Source organism: Podarcis erhardii (assembly GCF_964252035.2).
Source record: "Podarcis erhardii genome assembly, chromosome: 1".
In the NCBI taxonomy this organism is placed as follows: Eukaryota; Metazoa; Chordata; class Lepidosauria; order Squamata; family Lacertidae; genus Podarcis; species Podarcis erhardii.
In genome coordinates this window covers 72,970,417-72,995,673 of record NC_138497.1, presented here as the reverse complement: position 1 = coordinate 72,995,673, position 25,257 = coordinate 72,970,417, and the positions used below count along the sequence as shown (strand labels likewise).

At 44.3% G+C, this 25,257-nt stretch overlaps 1 protein-coding gene across 12 annotated transcripts in view; it reads left to right on the top strand.

Annotated features, from left to right (window-relative positions):
* PLEKHA7 (pleckstrin homology domain containing A7) overlaps positions 1-25,257 on the top strand; it is a 172,464-nt gene that overhangs the window by 85,347 nt on the left and 61,860 nt on the right. For all 12 annotated transcript variants that reach the window (XR_014151124.1, XM_081840187.1, XM_081840185.1 and 9 more), the window contains 4 exons: positions 18,342-18,453; positions 21,751-21,855; positions 23,687-23,759; positions 24,682-24,782. Coding sequence is in view for 11 of the 12 variants with exons in the window: in XM_081840187.1 (XP_081696313.1) it covers positions 18,342-18,453; positions 21,751-21,855; positions 23,687-23,759; positions 24,682-24,782 (391 nt within the window). In the remaining variant the exon portion in view is untranslated. The remainder of the gene's footprint in view (positions 1-18,341; positions 18,454-21,750; positions 21,856-23,686; positions 23,760-24,681; positions 24,783-25,257) is intronic.

The window sequence follows — 25,257 nt, the reverse complement described above, 5'->3', positions numbered from 1 at the left end:
TCCCATTCATTCCCCACTTACGTGAAGAGTTTTCCTCTTTCACTTCTGGTTTTGTGGCATACCATGGTTTGCTTGTACAACACTGGACTGAAAAACAACATTCAAACTGGTAGTTTCCAATTCTAATTTGCAGGCAGGTTATGGTTTGCTCAAACCATTGTTTTCTGGTTTGCATGTAACTGGCACATATGACACTAAGTCAAGTTGTATGATTTGTTTAAAACTTCCCCAACTTGGTGCTCTCCAGAAGTTGTTGAACTACAGCTCCCATCGGTCCCAACCAGCATGGTCAATGGTCATGGTTAATGGGAGTTGTAGTTCAAAATATCTGAAGGGTGCGGGAGGGGAGGCTTGTTTAAACCATAATGTGCAAAAGCTGTGTTCTGGATCACAGCTCAAGCACTCCCATTTCGTTCAGGGAACAACGCGTGATAGCCTTTGGCTTCGTGTGCCATCCAAACATACTCCCCCCCCCCAAAGAAACTATGATTGGGAAGCCAAGGTTTGTCTGAACCTGCTCAAGGGCTACCTAAATGTGAGGCACGAAACACTTCTTGGCAATCAGGAACACCATGTGGGCTCATGCACTTCCACCTGTCTTGTAATCCAACTGTAGTTTTCCAGAACATTCAGATCAGACAAACAATGGTAGCTGGATTTGCCTCCAAACCATGTTTTGAAACATTGAAAGTCAAGAAGAAATGGGTTTGCGAACCATTATTTTGAGGCAATTCTGGTTAGTTTGTCTTTCATATCCTCCAAGTCTCCCTGTTTTCCAGGGACAGTCCTGGAATTATGAAAGCCATCTTGGCTTCGGATTTGATCCCAAAATGTCGCTATTTCCCCTGCCAGTGCTGCCGCTGCCAAGCTCAAGGAGGGGGAGCTGGCACTTGTCCCAAGCGGTGGCAAGGGAGCATCCCGTTGCCTCTCTGCTGCTGTCAGCCTCCTCCCTTAGGCAGCTTGTAGTGGCTGCTTTCTTTGATTTTTCGAAAAATGCTTTGTGTGTCTGCATTTAATCTTGCCACTTTCTAACATTTATTTATTGGTGTGTGTTTTTCTTTTTGCAAATCTATCAAAGAATAATAATTTTTTTAAAAGAAAAACACCAATCAATAAATTCACTCTGACCATTGTTAGTTGTGATGTCCAAAATGGACACACTAAAGACCATACCCTCCAACATACTTCAGATGAAAATAGGGACATTTCTCACTCCTCCTCAACTGACCCTCTTCAACCCCTCCCCCATTTTGTCTCCACCCATGGAGCATTTCCTATCAGAAGAAGGGTGAGTGCCACCAGCATTGCACCAACAGGACACAGCATACACACCCTCCACTGTCCTGAGAAAACCCCTTAATCATTGAACCTGAAGCAGGCCATTGTTGCTGCTACTGTCTCCAGTATTCACAATGATCACGACAAAAGTAATTTATTTATTCAGTCAAATATTTTAAACAGTTCCATACCAGTTAATTTATACGAACTTTGAATAAGCTTGCTCATTTATGCTAGTTTGGCATACCACCACCACCACCACCACTACTACAGATACCAGGTTAGATTTTAATGAGAAATGTCAGCATAACATTACTTCCCTAGTAGATTAGTGGTGGTGCATGGCAAAGTTAGTTCTGAAACATGAGGAGCAAGCTCTTTTGCTTTGAAAAAGAAACACCCACCCACCCACCTCTGACCTTGTAAAGAGGCAGATACCGACTTTCATAGTAGGAAGTGAAATAAGAAATCCTTTTTTTTATATATAAATATTTATTAGAGTTTTTAAATACAAATGCACCAATAATAAACAATCTTACTTCTATCACAGCGTAGTTTCATCACTTCTTTGGGCTCCCTCACGTCTCCCGCTCCCATTTACATCGTTAAAAGATTTTTCCAAGCAAATTATCAACTTGTTTACGATCTTATATCCACTCAATCAAGTATAATCTAACAATTCTCCATAAAATTTATGTTTTCTTTAATCTCACTTATCATCAAATTCAAAATCTAATTTAGTGGTGGCCAATTTTTTATAATCTAGCATCCTTCTTAACATTCAACCAAATTATGTTTTTGTAAATACATCTTAAATTTCTTCCAGTCTTCCTCAATCCTCTCTTCTCCCAGGTCTCGGATTCTGCCAGTCATCTCGGCTAATTGCATGTAGTCCATCAGCTGCATCTGCCACTCTTCCAGTGTGGGTAGATCTTGAGTTTTCCAGTTTTTTGCGATGAGTATCCTTGCTGCCGTTGTTGCATACATGAAAAATGTTCGGTCCTTCTTTAACACCTTCTGGCCGACAATGCCCAGAAGGAAGGCTTCTGGTTTCTTAGGGAAGGTATACTTAAATACCTTTTTCAGCTCATTATATCTCATTTCCCAGAAAGCCTTCACCTTAGGGCATGTCCACCAGAGGTGAAAGAATGTTCCTTCATTTTCTTTACATTTCCAACATTTATTATCAGACGAATGGTATATTTTGGCAAGTTTAACTGGGGTCATGTACCATCTATATATCATTTTCATTACATTTTCCTTCAGAGCATTACATGCAGTGAAGTTCAGCCCAGTGGTCCATAACCTTTCCCAGTCCTCGAACATAATGTTATACCCAATGTCCTGTGCCCACTTTATCATAGCCGATTTAACCATTTCGTCTTGTGTGTTCCATTTTAACAGCAAGTTATACATTCTAGATAGTACCTTAGTCTTTGGTTCTAACAATTCTGTTTCTAACTTCGATTTCTCCACCTGGAACCCTAACTTTTTGTCATTTTTAAAAACTTCTTTAATCTGAGCATAATGTAACCAGTCTCGCACTTTGTCCTTCATTTTCTCCAAACTCTGCAATTTCCAATTGTCTCCATCTTTTTCTAATATTTCCCAATATTTTGGCCATTTGGCCTCCATATTGGGTCTTTTTCGGGCCTTAGCTTCCAGAGGTGAAAGCCACCTTGGAGTTTTGTTTTCCAATAAGTCTTTGTATTTTGTCCAGACATTAAATACTGCTTTCCTGACAATATGGTTCTTAAAGGCCTTATTGATCTTAACCTTGTCATACCATAAGTATGCATGCCAACCGAAAGCATTGTTAAAACCTTCCAGGTCCAGTACGTCAGTGTCTTCGAGAAGTAGCCAGTTGTCAGGGGTTCAGGGAGAGAGACGCAGAGTGAGGGGGAAGGATTCCAGACTGACGAGGAAGAGGATGACAATGACCCAAGATTGTCCATGAGTCCGTCCAGTGAATCGGAGGACTCCCAAAAGGGAGCCCCTCTGGTCAAGCCAAGGGGAGCTAGAGGGGGAAGCAGTCAGGAGCAGGGAAACGAAGGGGGAACCCCCAGTGGGAGTTGGAGAGCGAGACCGGCTGCTCCGCTGGAACGGAGTGAGGGGGGAGGAGTGACCAGTGTGTCAGAAGGAGCAGAACAGGAAGCAGAGAGGGGAAGGAGATCAGGGCAAAACGTCCTGCCGGAAGGGGAGGAAAGTAGTATCGAGGGCAGTGTAACTGTCGAAAGGAAGGTCAGGAGCAACGTACGCGCGCCAAGTTCAAAATGGGAGGCGCGCGGAAATGAAGAGAGTCCTGGGGAGGAGCCTGGTCCCAAAGCCCGAAGGAGGGGGGAGGAGGCGGCAGAGGATTCAGCCTCTGGAGAGTCCCGAAGGGAGAGAACACAGGGGGGCAGAAAGACCCTGCGGAAAAGGAAAGAGAGAAAGAGGTGGACCAGTACAAGCCTCTTAAACTGGTGTCGAGGCGGGAGTGACTCAGAGGGGACTTCAGCGGTCTAAGGGTAACAGACGTAGGGTCACGGACCTCGGATGTAAAGCTACTAATGTTCTTCAATAAAAGCTTTTGTACATAAGCTGGAATGGACTTTGGTCTCTTGTGAGCTGGGACCACGGGTGACTCTGACAGCAAGTCCCCTCTCCAAGAACGCAAAATTTTTTTTTGCAAAGCTCACGAACGGTGGCAGCCATGAGTGCGGAGGAGCAGCTGACAACACTGCGAAACGCAGTTACGGAACTCACCGCTGCAGTCATTGCATCTCAGAAGAAGAGTGATGAAGCGGAGAAGCGCTGCCAGGACCTGCAAATAAGGTGGGAGCGTGCAAGCAGGGAAGGGTTCCCAGCGTCCAGATCGGAGGGAATTGGACTTGGAAGGCGGGGGGGCAGTCTAGTCACCCACTTCGATGGGAACCTAAAGCACTACCCAAGTTTCAGAGCAGACGTCTTGTATGCACTGCATTTGCTTCGTAATGACTTTAAAGATGAAGAGGAGAAAGTGGGGTTTATTGTGTCTCATTTGCATGGGGAGGCAAGAGCTTGGTTGCGCAATTTGTGGCGTGAAGACGGCCCCGCCCGCCGCGATTCTGATGAATTTATTAAAGCGATGGACGCTTGTTTCCAGTCAACCGTGGATCTTGATCTTGCACGCAGGGAAATGCACGGGTTGCGGCAAGGGAGAGCCACTGTGCGTCAGTATCATTCGCGATTTTTCGCCTTACTGACTGTATTAGGCTGGGAGAAGGACTGCAAACCAGTGAGAGATTTGTTCTGGGAGGGTCTCAGCGGCCCCATAAAAGATGAACTTGCCAGGGGAGACAGACCTCAGACCCTGGAGGACGTCGTGCAGAGGGCTCTCGCAATAGGGGTACGGCACGAAGAACGTCCTTGGCACAATGAGGAGGGACGCCAGGCGCGTGCACCGGCAAGGACGCCTCCTTTTCTCCCCAGAGATTTCAGTCAGGCACATCCCTCGCCTCTGGCGCGGCAGGGGGAGGAACCGATGGAAATTGGTGGTGCTAAGGCTCAAGCAACAGCCAGAGTCCACGCATCCGGTGCAGTAAAGGCGAAGCCTCCTAGAGGGAACAGGAAATGTTACATCTGTGACAGTGCACAACACATGGCGAAAGAGTGCCCCCAGAGGCCCCAGAAGCACACTGCAGCCTTAGCAACAGTGGCAGCAGAAGTGATGCAAGAGGAGCAGCCTCAGGGAAACGACAGTGCCTGGCTGGAAGCAGAGCTGCTGGGGCTCAGCCAGGCGAATCTGTAGAGCAGTCCCCAGTGCCTTTGCAACGTACAGACCCTTTACCACCCAAGCCAACGGTGCAGCTCACTGCAACACTCCAGTTGCCGAACGGAACCACCCTGGAAGTCCCCATCACAATCGATTCTGGGAGCAACGCGGACTTTGTGGAGGTGCATTTCGTCAAGCAGCATCGCATAACGCTTCTGCCCGCGACAACGCCTCTAAACGTAGTCACGGTTGATGGCAGGAAATTGCTGGGAGGACAAGTTGTGCAACAGACGCCCCCCATGGAGATGCGGATTGGACATCATAGAGAAGTCATCAGCTTCAATGTCACCCGCCTGTCGGACACGCCTATAGTACTAGGCATGAGTTGGCTGGAGAGACACAGTCCTGCGATAGCGTGGTACCAACGGCAGATCACCTTTTGCTCATCGTACTGTGCTCAACATTGTATCCAGTCCAGCCAGGAGGAAGGGGCGGAGCAGCAGCTGCAACTTGGCATGGCGCAGGCAGTTCCTCGCAAGTACGAGAGTTTCCTGGAGGTTTTCTGCGAGAAGGAAGCTGACCGGCTGCCGCCCCACAGACCTTACGATTGCGCGATCGACCTGTTGCCGGGGGCGCAGCTGCCGACTGCGAAGCTGTATTCCATGTCTGAGGACGAGATGCAAGAACTCAGGGAGTTCATAGAGCATAATTTGAAGCGTGGATTCATCCGGGAGTCCAAAGCAGTGGGAGGCAGTCCTGTGTTTTTTGTAAAGAAGAAAGACACGCCCCAGAAAAGACTCATTGTGGATTTCAGGGCCATAAATTCCATGACCAAGCCCAAGGCCTTCCCCATGCCCAAGATTGATGACCTCCTAGCGACCGTGCGGAAGGGGAAGATCTTCACCAAGTTGGATCTGCGTGGAGCGTATAATCTCATCCGTATCCGGGAGGGTGATGAGTGGAAGACGGCCATGTTCACGCCTCTGGGCACGTATGAATACAGAGTTATGCCGTTTGGTCTCCAAAATGGATCTCACGTCTTCCAAGCCTTTATGCATCACGTGCTGGCGGGGCTCCTCTACAAGAAGTGTGTGTGTTTCCTCGACGACATCCTGATCTTTTCGGAATCGCAGGAGGCTCATGAAAGAGACGTGAAGGAGGTCCTGCAGAGATTGCGAGAACACAGGCTCTACGCCAAGTTGGAGAAATGCCAGTTTGATGTGACGGAGGTGGATTTCCTCGGCTACAAGCTGTCTGACAAGGGGCTGGCCATGGACAGCGTCAAGGTCCGCGCCGTGTTAGACTGGAAGAGCCCACGCAATCGGAAGGAGGTCCAGAGATTTGTCGGGTTCGCCAATTTCTACCGCAAATTCATCAGGGGTTTTGCAAAGGAGACGGCAGCAATCACGGACACACTCAGTTCCAAGAAGAAGAAGTTCGCTTGGACGGAACAGGCGGAGCGCTCTTTTAGGAAGCTTAAAAGCCTCTTCGCTTCCGAGGAGCAGCTGATGCACGTGAATCCGGGCAGACCCATGCGAGTAGAGACCGACGCCTCAGACAGAGCGGTGGGAGCCGTGCTCCTGCAAGAAGATTCCCAAGGAAATTGGAGACCCTGTGCCTTTTACTCCCGAAAGCTCAGCAAGGCGGAGCAAAACTACACCATATGGGACAGAGAGCTGTTGGCCATCCACGCTGCCTTCAAAGCGTGGCGACACTTCCTCATAGGTGCCAAGCACACAGTGCAGGTCCGCACAGATCACAAGAACTTAGAGTATTGGCGCACGGCGAAGCTCCAGAGCCAAAGACACATGCGCTGGGCTGAATTCTTCGCGGATTTCGACTTCAGGATAGAATACATCCCGGGAGAATCCAACGTTATAGCCGACGCGCTCTCCAGGAAACCGCAATATCTCGAGGAAGCAGCGCCAGTGGCAGCCAAGCACATTTTCGCACCGCAGGCGTGGACGTGCGCTACCATCGCAGTCGACCTGGACGCGGTGCGACGTGCGTTGCAAGTAGATCGATTTGCACAATCCAAGATGGAGGCGCTGCGCAGGGGTTCGCAGAGAGAAGATGAGTTCCAATTACGCGACGGGCTGTTAACTCACAAAGGTGCCCTCTACGTACCGGGCGAAGAGCTCCGCGCGAGGGTTCTGCAGCAGTTGCACGACGCCCCCAGTGCGGGACACTTCGGCAAGGAGAAGACAATAGAACTGGTGGCCAGGGACTTTTGGTGGCCCCAGATGCGGGGAGAGATAGCGGATTACGTCGCCAGGTGTGACACTTGTCAGAGGTCCAAGCCAGTGCACCGGAAGCCAGCGGGGTTACTGGAACCGCTGGAGACGCCACAGCAACCGTGGGAGAGGGTGGCGCTGGACTTCATCACTGACCTGCCCAGCTCCAGAGGCAAGACGGCGGTGCTGGTGGTGGTGGACCTGTTCACCAAGATGGCGCACTTCATTCCTTGCGTGAAGGTGGCGACGGCGGAACAGACCGCCAAACTCTTCATCGATCACGTGTTCAAGGTGCATGGGCTGCCACAATCCATCCTGTCCGATAGGGGGCGCCAATTTGTTTCTACTTTTTGGCGGAAGCTTCTAGGTATCCTGCATGTCAAGATCAACCTAACGTCGGCAAGGCATCCGCAGACCAACGGCCAAGCAGAGAGAGTCAACGCGATCATGCAGCAGTACCTGAGATGTTACGCCAATCAGCGCCCGGCGGCGTGGGTGGACTACCTGCCGATGGCGGAGTTTGCCTACAACAACACGAAGCACGCGTCGACGGGGGTGACGCCGTTCTTCGCGAACAATGGTCGTCATCCCAGAACCTTCCCGGGGTTCGTAACACCGGGAGAGGGGGTGACGCAAGAAGCCGACCAGTTCGCAGCAGAACTGCAAGAGGTGCACGAGGAGCTGCGGAGACATTTGGAGCTAGCCAAACAAGCATATAAGGTGCAGGCAGACAAAAACAGGAGAGTGGGAGAGGACATCCAGGTGGGGGACTGGGTATGGTTAGCGGCCCAAGCGATGCCAGCCAGGTCGTTGGCTAAGAAGAAGCTGGGACACAGGCAGCTAGGGCCATACCAGGTGGAGGCTAGGATTAACCCTGTAGCTTTTCGACTGGCCCTCCCCGAAGGTTCCAGAGTGCACCCGGTCTTTCATAGGTCGGTGCTCACTCCCTACAAGACCCCGCACAGGTTTCAGGAGTCTGAAACAGTACCGCACGCACGCACTCAGTCACCCGAGAGGGAGGGGGCGCCCAGGGCCGAACCACTCAACGAGGTCACTGAGATCCTGGACTCAAGATGGGGGGTAGAGGGAGTAGAATACTTTCTAGCCAGAGAGGGTACCCCGGCCAGTGCCAATATTTGGGTGCCGGACTACGCTTTAGACGAACCTCTTCTGAAAGACGAGTTCCATGCACTTTTCCCGCATAGACCCATGCCAGCCGAGTATTTTGATGACTGGCTCTTTACGCCCACACTTTCAGACAGTACTTTCAGGGGCTTTTCTTCTGCCGAGGAGAGAACGCCAGAATCAAGCCCGCCCAGGGGATCGTGTTCGGGGGGAGACACAGAACCCTCTTACTGGTGGGATGAGCAACCAGAGGACGACTGGCGCAAGAAATGGCTGACGGGGCCTTGGCAGGCAGCACCAGACGAAGTAGCAATGGAAGAGGGAGCCGAGAACACCTTGGGTGAAGAACCCGCATTCGAACACACATACACCGAGCTGCTAGCAGAGGACATTGAAGCAAACGAACTGTATCCTGCATCTACCTCCGAGGAGCTGCGGCTCCCACGACCTGCCTCCGAGGGCCGGGAGGGGGGAAGGGGGGGCTTCGAGGGGGGGATGGATGTCAGGGGTTCAGGGAGAGAGACGCAGAGTGAGGGGGAAGGATTCCAGACTGACGAGGAAGAGGATGACAATGACCCAAGATTGTCCATGAGTCCGTCCAGTGAATCGGAGGACTCCCAAAAGGGAGCCCCTCTGGTCAAGCCAAGGGGAGCTAGAGGGGGAAGCAGTCAGGAGCAGGGAAACGAAGGGGGAACCCCCAGTGGGAGTTGGAGAGCGAGACCGGCTGCTCCGCTGGAACGGAGTGAGGGGGGAGGAGTGACCAGTGTGTCAGAAGGAGCAGAACAGGAAGCAGAGAGGGGAAGGAGATCAGGGCAAAACGTCCTGCCGGAAGGGGAGGAAAGTAGTATCGAGGGCAGTGTAACTGTCGAAAGGAAGGTCAGGAGCAACGTACGCGCGCCAAGTTCAAAATGGGAGGCGCGCGGAAATGAAGAGAGTCCTGGGGAGGAGCCTGGTCCCAAAGCCCGAAGGAGGGGGGAGGAGGCAGCAGAGGATTCAGCCTCTGGAGAGTCCCGAAGGGAGAGAACACAGGGGGGCAGAAAGACCCTGCGGAAAAGGAAAGAGAGAAAGAGGTGGACCAGTACAAGCCTCTTAAACTGGTGTCGAGGCGGGAGTGACTCAGAGGGGACTTCAGCGGTCTAAGGGTAACAGACGTAGGGTCACGGACCTCGGATGTAAAGCTACTAATGTTCTTCAATAAAAGCTTTTGTACATAAGCTGGAATGGACTTTGGTCTCTTGTGAGCTGGGACCACGGGTGACTCTGACACCAGTCTTTTAGCCAGCAGAAAGCTGCGGCTTTATAGTACAACTTTAAGTCTGGCAGGGCAAAGCCCCCTCTTTCTTTCGCGTCTGTTAATATCTTAAACTTAATTCTGGGCTTCTTGCCCTGCCAGACAAATCTAGATATATCTTTCTGCCACTTCCGGAAGCACTCCGTCTTGTCCACAATCTGTAGTGTTTGAAACAAAAACAACATTTTTGGCAATACATTCATCTTAATAGCAGCAATTCGGCCTAACAAAGAAAGCTTCAGTTTTGTCCAACTGTCCAAGTCTCTCTTAATTTCAGACCAACATTTTTCATAATTATCCTTAAATAGACTCAGATTTTTGGTTGTTATGTTTACCCCTAGGTACTTTACTTTTTTAACAACAGTTAGTTCTGTTTCTCTCTGAAACCGTTCTGACTCTGTATCTGTCAAATTTTTTCCCAACACCTTGGTTTTCTGTTTGTTTAATTTAAATCCCGCCACCCGACCAAAGTCCTGAATCAGTTGTAATATTCTTTTCGTACTAGATTCTGGCTCCTGCAGGGTCAAAACTAGGTCATCTGCAAAAGCTTTAAGTTTATATTGTTTCGCTCCGACCTGAATCCCTTCCACCAACCGGTCCCCTCTGATCATGTTCAAGAGCACCTCCAGAACCGAAATAAATAACAGGGGGGAAATCGGGCAGCCTTGTCGTGTTCCTTTCTCAATTTTGAACTCTTCTGTAACCACATTGTTAACTATCAATTTAGCCTTTTGTTCTGAATATATTGCACCAATCCCATTCTCAAACCCTCGTCCCACTCCCATTTCTTTTAAATTTCCCTTCATAAATTTCCAAGAAATATTATCAAAGGCCTTCTCCGCATCTATAAAAATTAACACTGCTTTTGTGTTTATATCTGTTTGTAAAAGTTCCAAAATGTCAATAATGTTCCTTGTATTAGCAAACATGTGTCTACCTGGGAGAAAGCCTGCTTGGTCTTTATGGATTACCTCGTTCAAAACTCTTTTAAGTCTGCTTGCCAAAACATCTGCAAATATTTTGTAATCCACATTTAAAAGGGAAATGGGACGATAGTTCTTGAGTTGTGTCTTTTCAGTTTCCAGTTTTGGTATCAATGTGATAAAAGCTTCCTTCCACGATTCCGGCGCCCTCTTCCCCTCCATAATTTCGTTGCAGACCTCCATCATTGGTTGAATCAGGTAGTCTTTTAATGTCTTATAATACTTGGAGGTCAGGCCGTCTGGCCCTGGAGATTTGCCCAATTGCATGTTCTCAATGGCTTGTTCAATCTCTTCTCGTGTTATTTTGTTGTTCAGGATTGATCTGTTCTTTTGTGACAATTTTGTTAATCCATTTCTTTCCAAAAATTGTTTAATCTCAACCTCGTCTTGCGGCCCTTGAGTATATAATTTTTTGAAATATCTCTGGAAGCACTTTCTGATTTCCATGGGGTTCTGAATATTTCTTCCTTCGATTTCTAGATTTGTAACTGTATTTAATTTTTGTCTCTTCTTCAGCTGCCACACAAGCAGTTTCCCACATTTATTCGCCGATTCAAAAGTTTTTTGTTTCATTAATTTAATTTTCCACTCTATTTCCTGGTTTATCAGTTTAGAATATTGTGCTTGGTAGAATTTAATTTCTCTCAGAATCGGCTGTGACTTCGGATTTGATCTTAACTTCTTCTCTAGTTCTTTGATTTTCTGCAGGGTCTTGTCTTTCCTTTCATTTTGTATCCTTTTCTTTACAGCGTTCTGTTGTATCAAGAACCCCCTCATCACAGCTTTGCTTGCATCCCAGATAGTTCTTTTTTCCACCGTAGTGCTCATGTTTATCTCAAAGTAATCCTTCAAAGCTTTTTGGGCCTTCTTAATAATCTCCTGATCTCTAAACAAGTTGTCATTCATCTTCCATCTAAAGGAACCGGTTGGCAGTAGTGTCATGTCCATCTTCAGTGCATTATGGTCGGAGCAGGTCTTTGGGCAGATTTCCACTTTTCTAACCTTGGGTGCCAGACCTCTAGTTATCCATATTTGGTCGATTCTTGTCCAAGTCAGCTGGGCTTCAGAGAAGAATGTTCCCTCTCTTCCCAGGGGGTTCTTGGTTCTCCAAATGTCAATCCAGTCCATATTGTCTGTCATTTCAAAAAAAGTCTTTGGTAGTCTGCCGTCTTTTGTAACATTTTGGTTTTGTGACTTATCCATGTTAGTCGATACGACCCCATTCTTATCTCCCATCATAATGATGTTGTTGTAGTCCAGATAGTCCAGCATAATCTCATGTAACTTCTTATAAAATTCCGATTTCCCGTCATTTGGTGCATAAATTCCTAGTATCAGAATCTTTTCTCCTTGATGTTGTATCTCAATTGCTAGAATTCTTCCATGTTCATCTTTGAATAAAAATTTAGGTGACAGGCTCTCTTTTGCATATATCACCACCCCTCGCTTCTTTACTTTATCCGAAGATATAAATTCTTGGCCAAGTCTTTTGTTTATTAACACCTTTCTATGGAGCCTAGTCACATGTGTTTCTTGTAAGCAAATAATGTCCAATTGTTCTTTTTTTAATATGTGAAAAATTTTCCTCCTTTTTTCCGGGATGTTACAACCATTAATATTCCAGCTCAAAAGTTGCAGAGACATCCTGAATAAATCTGGTTACTTTTCGGGGGGTGGTACCTTATTCACTGGGTCTTCAAGATCCAAGAGTGCAGGTACCTCTGGTGTTTCAGGCCCTGGAAGTAGCTCAGTTCCTTTGTGAAGGTCCTCTCCGTATGCGTTCAGAAACTTATCTCTATCTTCCAATGTTCTGATTTTAATCTTCTTCCCTCTAAAGGTGAAAGATAATCCTTGGGGAAATTCCCACCTAAAGATGATTGAGTTGTTCCTTAGCAATCTTGTCAGCTCCAAATAGTTAGATCTAAGATCCAACAGTTGTTTAGGAATGTCCTTGTAAATCTCAATTCTTTTGTCCGATATGTCCAGTGACTTTCCGTAGTGTAGGCCCAGAATCTTGTCCCTTTCCTCCTTTGACCTCAATATTATCAAACAATCTCTGGGCTTCTCTTTCTTTATAAGTCTTCCAAGCCTGAAAGCTGAAATAATTTTAAAATCCTTTTCCTCTAAGTTCCAAAATTTGGAGAATTCTTTAGTCAAAAACTCAGCTAGGTTGCCTTCTTCCACTTCTGGTATCGCCCTTATCCTTAAATTACTCTCCCGGTTCCGCAGTTCGATCATCGAAAGATAGGTCTGGTGTTCACCTACTTGTTTGCAGAGTAGTCTTACCTCTTGTTCTAAATTTTCAAGTTTTTGGCTGGTATCTTCAGCCAATTTCCGATTTTCCCCTGCAGCCTCCTTCAATTCTCCAATTGCTTGTGTATTCTGTGCTACTTGTCCAGTTAATTTATTTAAACATTCTGTGTTTTGGTCAATTTTATATGTTTGCTCATCGGCCTTCTTGTCCAAAGATTTTACTTTCTTGTCCAGAGATTCCAATTTTTCAAAAATTTTCTCTAAAATAGCAGTGCTTGCCCCTGAGGCCATATCTTCCAATTGTAATTCCTCAGTTTCTCCCTCCCCTGCCCTTGGCAGAGAAGCAGCTTCTTCCTCAGAGGGCAAGGTAGGCACAGATGATCTACGTGTCTGTGAGGCTGCGGTTAAAGTTGTCAAAGTTGTTTGTCTAGCCCTTCCTCTCCTTCTTGCACCACTCATTCCAAAGTTATCTAAAAGTCAAGGTCAAGCTGAGTTGTTCCCATGAGAAAGCAGCGGCCCAGATGGTAACAGTCAAACAGAGGGCCGGGAAAAGGAAAGTAAAATAAAAGTCACTGCTGTAAGTCCCAAATCCTCTAGGGGGAGTTTAAAATGTTTCTGAGGAAGAGATCAATTCCACTAAAGTTAATAAAGTCAGATTTCAAAGTCCAAGAGCCTTCAATAAAAAAAAAAATTCCAGCAGAGTTAGGATTTAGTATTTAACAGCAACAGTGTTTCTAGTGGTGCATACTGGTAGTCTAAATGCTTCAAAGTAACAAGTTCAGACTCTCTCAGATTGTTTCAAAGTTCAGATTCAAAGTATCCAAACTGCAAACTGCAAACTGACAGCTCAATTTCTCAGGCAGCTCCAGCACCTGGGTTTTTTACTTAAAATGTAGCTCCAAGAGAAGAAAGGTATCCCCATGCAGCTAAAACTCATAAAGTCCAGCACTTGAAATTATTATTCCACTTAAGATAAAGTTCAATGGGTGTGAAATAAGAAATCCTATTTTTCTTTCTGTGCACAGCAAGGAAAACACAATGGGCAGATGTCAAAGGAAGAAGCTGAGTATGCTCATTGTGTTTAGCATACAGATGGGATATTAAAATGTGCCATTTATTAAGTGTAATGAGCTATAACAGTTAGAAAGCTCCTCCTCTACTGTGTGCTGAGTTTTCATCCTTCATAAAAGTTCATAGTATTCCATTTAAAGAATTAGCTGCTTTAATTCCCTGAACATAAAGGTAAACATGATCTTATATTTAACATTCCTTCCGTAAAATAGGGCAGGTTTGTGTTTTGGTTATTTGCATGTTTTTGTATGTCAGTGAATTGTACTGTTCAGCTTCCAAAAAACCACACTCCACTATTAGAAATTGGAATAAAATTTTCTTTTAAATTAATTAAAATTCCACCCTTGCCATCATTAAGTTGGCTGGAACTTTCTTCTCATCTGTCTATCCTTTCAGTAGAAATTCTTGGTTTTATATTTATTCTATAAAATGAAATATTTCACATGATTTGTCATAACAATGGGGATGCTCTGGGAAGAGAGAAGCTATAAGAATGGTTTCATATCTGCAGGAAAAATCAAGAGTCTTGATATAGTTAATGGAAAAATGAAGAGGCAACATGATCAGTCTTACAAATATGAATGTGGGAAATCACACACTTGTCTGTTATCTCCTGGCATTCAGAGACTTGGTAGCTAAAGGCATTTATTTCACTTGCTGCTTTTCTAGTTTCTAAGCTGCCCTGGTATGAAAGCTTATGTGTATATATGTATATATGTGTGTGTGTGTTCCCGGCTTTCTAATGCAAATAAACACACTTGAGTTTTTGTAGTGGAAATTTATAAGACAGCCACCAGCAGAAAAGTGTGCTTTACTTTTTAAATTTGACATGTAGAGGATCATGTAGTCAAGATGATATTATGAGTCAGTAAGTCAGCTTCCCTGTTTTGTACTTGCTGGAGTTCCAAATAATTGCTAATGGCAAGAACATTCAATTTCCATGGCTCATGAATTGAACCTAGCTCAAAATTTCTTGCCCATAATAGCCTTGGTTACTGCTTGCAGTGTGAAATCATCTGAGCAACCACTAACTGAAACACCTGAGTGAACTAGGTCTCATGCTGAAATGAATCCTGAATGGTTGATGTTTTATTTAATACTGGCTTTGCATTAACTAGTAGCAACAAAAACTCATGTGGCACTCACTGACCTCATCTCTAAAGTAGGCGCTGCTTACCTGCTCCTGTTCCCTTAATTAGTTTTCTTAACTTATTTAATTTATTTTTTATAACATTGATGTGTGGTTTTAGCTGTATCTTCTTAACAATTATTATTATTATTATTATTATTATTATTATTATTATTATTATTATTTCTGTACTGCCCTTCATCCAAAGATCACACAGTGGTTTACAATATTAAAACACTTCCGGGTTGGCGCCACAGCCGAATGGCGGATTCCCTCCGAGCTCCGGAGGGAATCTGCTTGACAGGGGTCGGGTCCTGCCGCGCCGGCGACGCGGGGACCCTCAAAAACCACGGGCGCGGAAGCCCGTGGACCTGGTGAATTGGCGGGCACCGTTTTGCGCCCCCCCGACCCGCGACGGAGCCTTTTTAAAGGCTGCGGAGCGGGGGACGGGAGCGGCGTGGTGCTGTGAGTCTTCTGCTTCCCCTGACGAGCGAAGCCGCATGCCGTTCGACTGAGAACGCTGACTTTTTCCTATGAACATTTGGACTAAAAGCAACAACCTGTGAGTAATACGGAAATTGGACTTATAAAAGAATTTTTTTTTTTTTAATTTGGCACGACCGGGGAAGACCAAAGAGGAAGTCCGTCTCCCCAGTCTTGTAAACAATCTGAAGCAAGGACTATATATTTAAGGTCGAGAGAATATCTCCTTTTTAAATGGATTAAACTATTAATTGCACGAATTGACAGTATAAGTAACTGTGCTGGAGGATAAGAGCTAACTTTGAGAGCTAAAGTGCCCCCCCCCCCGAGACCTGGGAGCGATCCGTGAGAGGAGCCTGCTGAGGAGACATAGAAGACTTTGACAGCTGTCAAATTAGCTGTCAAAGTGGGGAAAAGTAGAGAACTTTGTTTCTGATGCCTTTGCTGGTTACATTTGTTACAATATAGTGAGAAATTGTTGAAAATAAAGAAGAATTGAAACAAGCTAATTGGACTTTTGGGCTGGAAGTGTAAGGAATACTTAATAACCAGAATCCCTCTAGAGGGGATTCAGGGACACTACAAGAATGGAAATAGGTCGAAAAATACTACCTGATCTGGAAGAGGTTGCTTTTCTCGTGAGAAAATTGGTACAGCAGAGCCATGTTTTGTCTACAGCCCAGGCAGCTGAACAAGAAAAAGTGCAGAAAGAGATATTTGCTGAACAGGAGCATCAGGAAGGAGGGGCTGACATGTTGCAGAAGGCAAAAGGGAACCGGAGGCCTGTCAAGATGGATATAAAAGAAAAAGAGGACTGGATGATGAAAATTTGGTTTGAGCTGAAGAAGGAAGAATGGAAAGTTCTCCCTTTGTGGAGAGCTGAAGAATTTGGGACATTTGGACTTATAAAGATTAAGAAACAAGTTTTGAGCTCCACCTTTAAATCTGGAGGCCCGGCCGGATGGAACATGGACATTTTTGGGATAGAGCCCTTCCGAGACTCGGTGGTTATTACAAAGGACTTTCAAAAAAACCGGCAGAAAGGAACTGAGAAAGATTTAAGGGCTTTTGATGTGAGGAATCCAGGCTGATAGCATAAGGACAATTGGACAATGGTTTGGGGATTGAAACCGGGAAGGGGAGGGTGGGATCTGGAAATCCGAAGGGTGCACAAGTATGTTTTCGATTCTTTCTATTGTTTCTTTTTTTGTATTGCTATTAGTGTAAAAACGGGGAATTCGTGCAAGGGAAACAGGGTCGACCTTAGAAAAAGTCTTTAAGCATAATGATTAATGTATACAAGTTAAAATTTGATATATAAATTGAATTAGACATAATAACAAATTAGGGTTAAAAATTTAAGAACAAGAACTTGTTGAATAAATATCTGGATAAGGAAGACAAGAAGGGGAGGTGAGGGGAAGTCGCAGAAAAGAAGTTATTGAAAAAAAGGATTGTTAAGGTTGACTGTTTTTCTTTTTTTTTCTTTTTCTTTTTTCTTTTTTGTATTATCTGAAACTTCAATAAATATCATTTAAGTAAATAAATAAATAAATACAATATTAAAACACAGAAATACATACCATAATAACAAACCTCTTGCAGAAGAGGCATATGAAGAAGGGCCCCAGATGATGATTGCAGGCTCTGGCTTGGTTCATTTGGGGAGAAGCAGTCCTTAATGTATTGCGGTCCTCAGCCATTTAAAGTTTTAGAGGTCAAAATCAGCATTTACATTTGGACCCAAAAACTAACTGGCAGCCAGTGCAGTTGGATCAGGATTGACATTATATGCTCAAACCATCTTTCCCCGGTAAGCAACCTGGCCACTGAATTCTGCACCATCTTCAGAGGCAGCCCACTTATAACGTGCTGCAGTAATCTAACCTAGAGGTTACCAGGGGTTACCAGACAACAAAAGTTAGGCTATCCTTATCCAGATAGGTGTGCAGCTGGGCCACCAGCTGAAACTGATTGAAAGCATCATCCCTGATGATTGGCCATGCTGGCCAGGGACTGATGAAAGTTGTAGTCCAACAACATCTGTGGAGAGCCACAGGTTTGCCACCCGTGCTCTGCTTACTGACTGTGTTGATTCTCATTTCAGCCTCTGCACACTCCGGTGCTCTTAACCTTGTGGCCCTTTATCTCCACACATCCTTGGCCACCTGTGACACAGGATTGGCCACTAGGGGTACCACTCTCCCCCGGAGCAGGTGCTTCATCAGGAAGGAGACTACCTCCTCCAGGTTGTTGTCAGAGCTGAGAGTGAGCTTGACCAGGAAGTAGTTGCTAGTCCAAATTGGGTAGGACCCCAGGCTTTTGTAATGCCTGAAGCTGGTGTTGGCCTGATGTGCCCCTCTTAGGTCCTGTTCAGTTGCATGTACAGAAATAACTAAATAAAAATTTCTTGCACTCTGCAGAAAATTACAGTTACTGACTATATCAGCTTATTCGGCTCTTAAAATCATTTCAGTGTATAAATGTGTTAAATATGATGTAAGTAAATTAATGCACATCTGTTAGCTGAACTATAGAGGATAGTGTTTAGATTGCAGGACAGACTTAATGAGCATGCTTCTGTTAGCAGTGATCTGTAATAAAAGGTGTTGTAAGTGAACAGTTTACTGCATTGGCGCAAGTGTAGAAAAGCTCACAAGTTCCATCTATCCTTTTGTGGCATGCTTATACAAGAGCAAAAAGGCCCCAGGAGGTGGGGGAGCTTAAATATGTCATAAATGCCCTATTCTTTTTTTCCTAGGCAAAATTCGCTTATGCCCAAGCATCGGATAAACCAAAGACCCTCAAGCATGGTCAGTGAAACATCTACTGCAGTGACTACATCCACTGTAGATACAAAACCTGGCTCCAAGGTAAGACACATACCCGCCCCCCTTATTCTGAAATGTGAACAGTATCAAGGACTGAGCTTAGCCCTTGGGCAAGGTGATCATTGCACTTCATTAGATCTGCACAGATATGGCACATCAGTCATTTTGAGGTCATACAGTGATTCATGGCTGAGTTAAGATTTGAGCTAGAAGCTTCCTGATTCTCTTAACCACTGTGGTACATGTTCTCTGTTTCATTGCTTTCGGTTTTTTTCTTTCACACTGTTTACCTGGACAATATCAGCTTTAAGCATTTCTTTTAAATCTTTTTAAAAAATTATATATCATTGTGTTTGGCTGCACCATTCATTATATTGGGCAGTGTCGTTTTATAAAGCTGCTCTGATAACAGAAATCCCTAGTCCCCTTATGGACTAGGGAGCTCTGTTTATGTATAATTGGTTGTGGTAGATTTTCTTGATGGACTGTTGTTGTTTGCATAATATGTTTGGGAGCAGTTTGAGAAGGAAGGGCATGGGTGATGCCATCCCAGTTTCAGTGATCATGGGTAGCGGGAGGCAATAGGTTACCATGGAAGATGGGGACAAACCTATGTACGCCTTGTTCCTTGCTCCCACCACTGCCATGGGCTGGTTCCTGGTTGCTTATCTGTTGTGCTCACTGACCTGTTATCCATTATTTGTTCCTGGATGAGAGTGCTGACCTGGTGTGTATTCTTGAACCCTGGGTGGGTGTGCTGAAAGGAGTTGATCTGACCCGGCTGCACTCACCTGGATACTCAGTGCAACATAAGCTTTGGCTTGCAGGAACTGGAGACAGAATGGAAGAGAGGAGTGGCTATGGTTCGTAGAACTTCCATCACGAGGAACACGTCTTGGAGCTTACTGTGAGGTCCTGCACCTGGTATCATGCCAAGGACACAGTAATCTATAGTTGTTGCTGGTGTACTGTCCACCTTGCTGTCCAGCAGCTTCTCTGACTGAGCTGGCAGAGGTGGTCTTGTATGTGGTATTTGATGAATATCCATATTGAAGCTACCTTGATTGTTCTGGCTTATGACTTCATAGCTTCCATGACAACCATGAGGCTGTCTCAGGTTGTCACTGATCCGACACATAGGGCAGAGCACAGTATTGATTTCAGTTTTTGCTCCAGAGGGAGGAAGGCATGGTCTGGAAAGAGGGGTGTAGATGTCACCCTGTTTTCATGATGAGGTTGTACTTGTAGCTTCAGTCATTCCCTGCAGGGGTGGTAGACAGATTGTGATGATCTCCTCCTGGAGACCAATGGAATCCAATAGATTCCTGTCATGCTGTGGAACAGCGAGATGGATCAGGCCAGCACTTTACCCAGCTATTGAAATAATTGCACCAGCTGCCATTTAGCTATTGGACTAAGTTCAATGTGCTAATTTTGATGTATAAAGCCCTATTTTAGAAACTGGAAAAGTTTTTAGTTGCATTTTGCTTCAAAACAAAACAAAAAACATGTAACGATCGTTACTAGGATACTCCTCCAAGTCTCACTCTTGTGTAGCTCTTGTTGAGGCATAAAGTATCATTTTGCTCATTTCCAAGCAGTACCATTCAAATGATTGTATGTTTGTGTAGTTGAAATAGCTAGTGGGGTCAAGTATGGCTTATTGTTTCTTAATTTGGTATGCCCCTGAGGTGAAGAGCTGTAAAGATTGTTGCATGCTGATATGGCTCTGGTTCCTTTCTTCTTGTAACTCATTTCCCCATGCTCAGGTTGAGAGGACAACCAGCTAAAAGAGGTATTGTCTTTGTCTGGCTGTCATGCTTGAGGATGCTTCAGCAGTTTCTTTCATGACTGGGGAGCCCTTTATGACACTGTTGGAGAATTCCTGCTATTGAATAGTTATAAAAATGTGATGTGCAGTAAAAAAAAAAGACAGGTTTTAGCAAGCCACTTCGGGGAAATTATGGCCCCTATCGAAGCCTACATTTAAGTAGATTTATTTTCTCATTATACCTCCTAACATAGACATGAAGGTAGAAAGAGCTTAACCAAGAGTGAAAGGCTTTATTCTATGGTAAATTCAGTCATAGTGATTCTGATTCTGCTCCTGAAATTAAGATTTGTGTCTATGGCAAGAGTTTAAGGATTTTACTATATTGAGGAATAAAATGATATATCACTCACTGGTGCAATCATGTAATGCCACCCTAAGCTCATGGCAGAAATTGAATATATTACCCATGTATAATCAATATTGATATAATACTATGTGCTTAAAACTAGAAAATAGAAAAGGAGAAAGCTGCATACTTGACCTTAAAGAGGACTTTGGTAAATTTCCAGACATGCCTACACAGAAGGATGGGAGAAGACAGGGCTAGGCTCCCTGCCCCCTTATATAATCAGAGAAAGAATGAATAATGTAATTTAAGACTTACAGTGGGAAGTGAATGTGATGTGGCAGATTTTCACTTGCCTAGTTCACACATCACTCTGAGCATGGGTATGGGTATGACTTACCATGACTAGGCAAATATTTGGGCTCCTGCTGAGGAGCTCACACCTACTTTGCTCCTCCTAGCTTTTTAGGTCAGTGTGGGATGGCAGATAAAACAAGGTTTTCGGAACTTGGGATCATGGTTAAGGTCTCTCCTTCTTGACTATGACATCTAACCACATGACAAACCTTGGCTACAGATCATGGTCAAGGAAGAATGACCTCAACCATGATCCCGGGTTCAGACAATACTCTGAGTGTTAAAAGCCCAGAGAGGAGGAAAGTGGCTGGGATCTCATCCTGAGGAGCCAACATGTTGATACATTCATTCTTACGCCATGGTTTCAATTAACATAATTGATCAGTGCAATCAGTGTGCGAAGTTAAGGAGGAGTTGAAAGAGAAGATTTGATTTCAAAATACCAGTATTTAAGCAGGAGGGGTTTTGCACAAAAGCTGAAGTCTAGACTGAATTTGGGTTCAGAAACCCAAAAACTTCTTCTAGTTTCCTGCCTCTTGACCAGCATAAATTAATATTAATATTCAGAATAGCCCTAAGATACAATGATAAATTGCTAGATATACCCCGAGTTGAGGATGTTCTGTCTGCAGAAAGGAGTTGCTGAATAACTGGATTCTTAGAAAGAATTAAAAGATGTAGAGGAAATGGAAACATGTGTAATTGTGTAGTAACTGATAATACCCATTTTGTGGCAAAATCGTTTAAATACTACATTATGTGTAACAAATTAGGGAACATTATAAAAAACAACATTGTATGTGTACTTGTTATGTTTGCTCATGTCATGCACTTACTACTGCTGTATTATACTTGTCTGAAGGTGGTAAAATCTGGCAATAAAATACACAGTTTTGGGAAAAGAGACCAGGCTATAAGGAGAAACCCTAATGTTCCTGTTGTGGTGAGAGGCTGGCTTCATAAGCAGGTGAGTTTGTAATTATATTTATGTGTTGCAATGAGTTAAATCAGAACTGCCTGGTGAAAAGGAACCTTTTTTTGCATAGCATTTGAAAATGCTGGATTGGAGCAGAGGTGGGGGAAGTGAATTGTGGTGGGTGTGGGCCACCCCGGGTGCCACCACCGAGGGGGGTGACAAAATGCCGGGCGGCACTCACTGCGGGGGCTGCAGTGCGCCCGAGCCACGCATCTCTCCTGTAGGGCAGCTGAGTAGAAGGAGGCAGGCAGACACCGGAGGCCCCACGGTGCACCTCGCTCCACCCTCACCCTGTAGGCGACTTGCCTTGCCCCTGTGGGCAACTTGCTCCACCCTCCCCCTGCCCCTGTGGCCGACTCACCCCACCCCTATTGGCAGCTCGCCCTGCCCCTGGGCGTGCTGCCCCAGGAGCCTGAGCAGCTTGCTCCTCCGCTGGAGTGGAGTTCTTGGAATTCAAATTTCATGTGATCAGGGAATCTCAGAATTGACCTTCAAATCTTCTTGCCTTGTTTTCTGTCTCTAGTATAAGCGTACAGTCTTTGTAGAAAATCTAACATAGGAAAATACATGTTTATATTATGAGTAATCTAATAGGCAGGTAGTTCTGCAAATGAGTTATCTATATAATGTACTAAAAAGTCTACTGTTTTTCCTTGGGCAACTTATGAACAGATCGTGATTGTTAAGTGAAAATAGACCACCAATAAGAGCTTTAACACAACTGTAATATTTGTGTGTGTGTGTGTGTGTGAATAAGTACCACAGTTGTCAAATTATATAGTGTAGGAGTGTTAGATTTATAGTTTAGGATGCTGTGTATTTAAGGCAGAGGCGGATAAAAGCTTAGTCATATCAAAATGTGAACAGTTCAAGCTGAAAGATTGTAACCTAAACACCTTTCCAGGAGGCAATAAGTATGAAATACCAGACTCTATAAATATAATTAACATTTTTTTTAAATTATCACAATGCAAATTACTGTGTCCTGCACGTATATTAACATAACTAGTTTTATTGCATAAAATTACAGCACAGCCCTAGGCAGCATGTAATAAACAGCCAGGCAGGTCAACTATCTGGAAACAAAAAGGTCAGCGGTTAGTGCCTGTCAGTGTTCTACTGACATGAAAGATGAACTCTGCCCGTATCATTATTAGCACTGCAGTCTTGAAAACCTTTCGCAAGCTATACAGAATTAAAAACATAAACATGTTCAGATATATCATACAGTTGCCACTACTGCTCCACTGATCTTGATCCATCCAGCATACTAATAATATCTGTCATTTGTGCATTACTGATGTCTTCTAACTAGCATTCACTAATTGTAATATGCTTTTTCTTCATAATAATGGCATCTAATTAGTGATGGAAGAGTTGATCCAGTGGGTGGCTCCACTAGCAATAAAGAAAGAGATGTGATTTTTGCCTTTCCTGGCTCCTTTCTGCCTCCCCCAGCACGCCCTGAAAATCAGTTCAAGAGAGTTGGGAGACTCGCCAGAGGAGGGTAGAAAGCAGCATGGGGGCTGCAAGCGAAAGTTCCGCTTTTATTAGTGGAAGTCGTTGCAGAATCAAAAGCCTTCCATGTTCTTAAGAGCACCAATTAGATTACGCCCAGTAACAAAAAATTAAGCTTTTGGGAAGTAGTATGAGAAAATCATGATACTGGGCAGGTTATGCCATAGCTTTGCACGATTGTTGATGATCATATTTTCATATGTTAAAGAACATATATATATACATTTCAGATTCTGTTTAGTGCTGTGTCGTTTCTTCTACTGTCTGTGTTAAAAAATTGGTATTTTATTATTTGTATTTTTAGGACAGCTCTGGCATGAGATTGTGGAAAAGGCGGTGGTTTGTGCTTGCTGATTATTGTTTATTTTACTACAAAGGTTAGTGAATAAAGATCTGCTTTTAATATTTTTTGTGGAACTGAGAGCTGAGCACAAATGTTACATTTGTTTCTAAAGTCTTAGAAACTGAGCTTTTTGGTGTTCAAAATGTCTGGGAGAATGCTAGAGAACAACTCCCTACCTCCTGCTTCCATTAATGTCAGGGAGTCATTTATGGAAGCTAATCTATGCATTTCTTACCTTTTTGATTGAAGAACATCTGTGCAAACCAATTGCCACTCCCAGTTCTTAGTGACAACAGTTCTCTCTCTTCCCCCGCCCTCTAATTTGTCTCCTTCAAACAATTCTTGATTGCTAGGAGTATTTCTTTCTCTCTGCTCCTCACAAATAATAACAGTGTACTGGAAAATACAGAGGCCTGTGAGATGCACAAAATGTTTGTGTTGCTAAAAAGGAGAGTCACACATAACATTAATGAAATTAATGAAATTATCAGAAATTATCAGAAATTATCAGAAAAATGATCAATGTTTTTGTCTATCTCACCCAGTATTGTCTATTCTAACTTGCAGCAGCTAATCAAGGCTTCAGGCAAAGATATTTCACATTACCCGCTGATCCTTTTCACTGAAAATGCCAGTGATTGAACCTGGAACCCTGAGTGCACCTTGTCCCTCCAAGGTTTAGTCCCTCCATAACCTTTCTGTCAGCCTATATCTCAAGTGCCATCTACTGCTGTTGAACAATGGTAGAGTTACTAGCTCTTGGGATCCTAAATGGCTTGTGGAACTGTTGTGTGCCCAACTGCCCCCCAAAGAACCACACAAGTTATACACATAGTGCAGCTAACGTAAGTCGCACAAGATGTGGGCTGTTGCACAATACATGCTTGATAGCATGAATACATTTTGTGTTTCGGTTGAAATATGGAAGTTAATTTGTTTCTTTCTTCATTCAAAAGACAGCAGAGAAGAATCTGTTCTCGGAAGTATACCATTGCCTAGCTATGTAATATCTACAGTTGGACCTGAAGATCATATAAACCGCAAGTACTCATTTAAGGTAAATTTAGTAATTTCAAAGTTTGTGTTTATTTTAAACAGTAAACATGATACATTTTTGGGAAATGCCATTTCCTAGCATTTTTCATGTATATGGAGAAAATGTAAAGAGCCACTGATAGTTTTTGCATATGTATTGGAACCTCTCCTTTCCACCACAGAGCTTGTCCTCCCTGTAAAATTGGATGGTCTTCCTTGAATAGCTTTCAATGCAATGTGACATGTTGCAGTTGGAAGGGAAATCTGGAGAGTGCCTGTGCACTGGTAGAAGGTTTTGCATGCAGTTGTAGGACTTCGAACCTTCTTATATTTTTATAACAATGTATCTCCTTTCTTAAAAGAAAATTATCAGACCAGATCATTGTTCCACCATAACACAATGTTATTCATTGCTTTAATGTGTGTTTCCCTATGTTAGTCTAAATTATGATTCTCTGTTGTCTATCCAAATCATTAAACCAATGCTACTCAGAAGT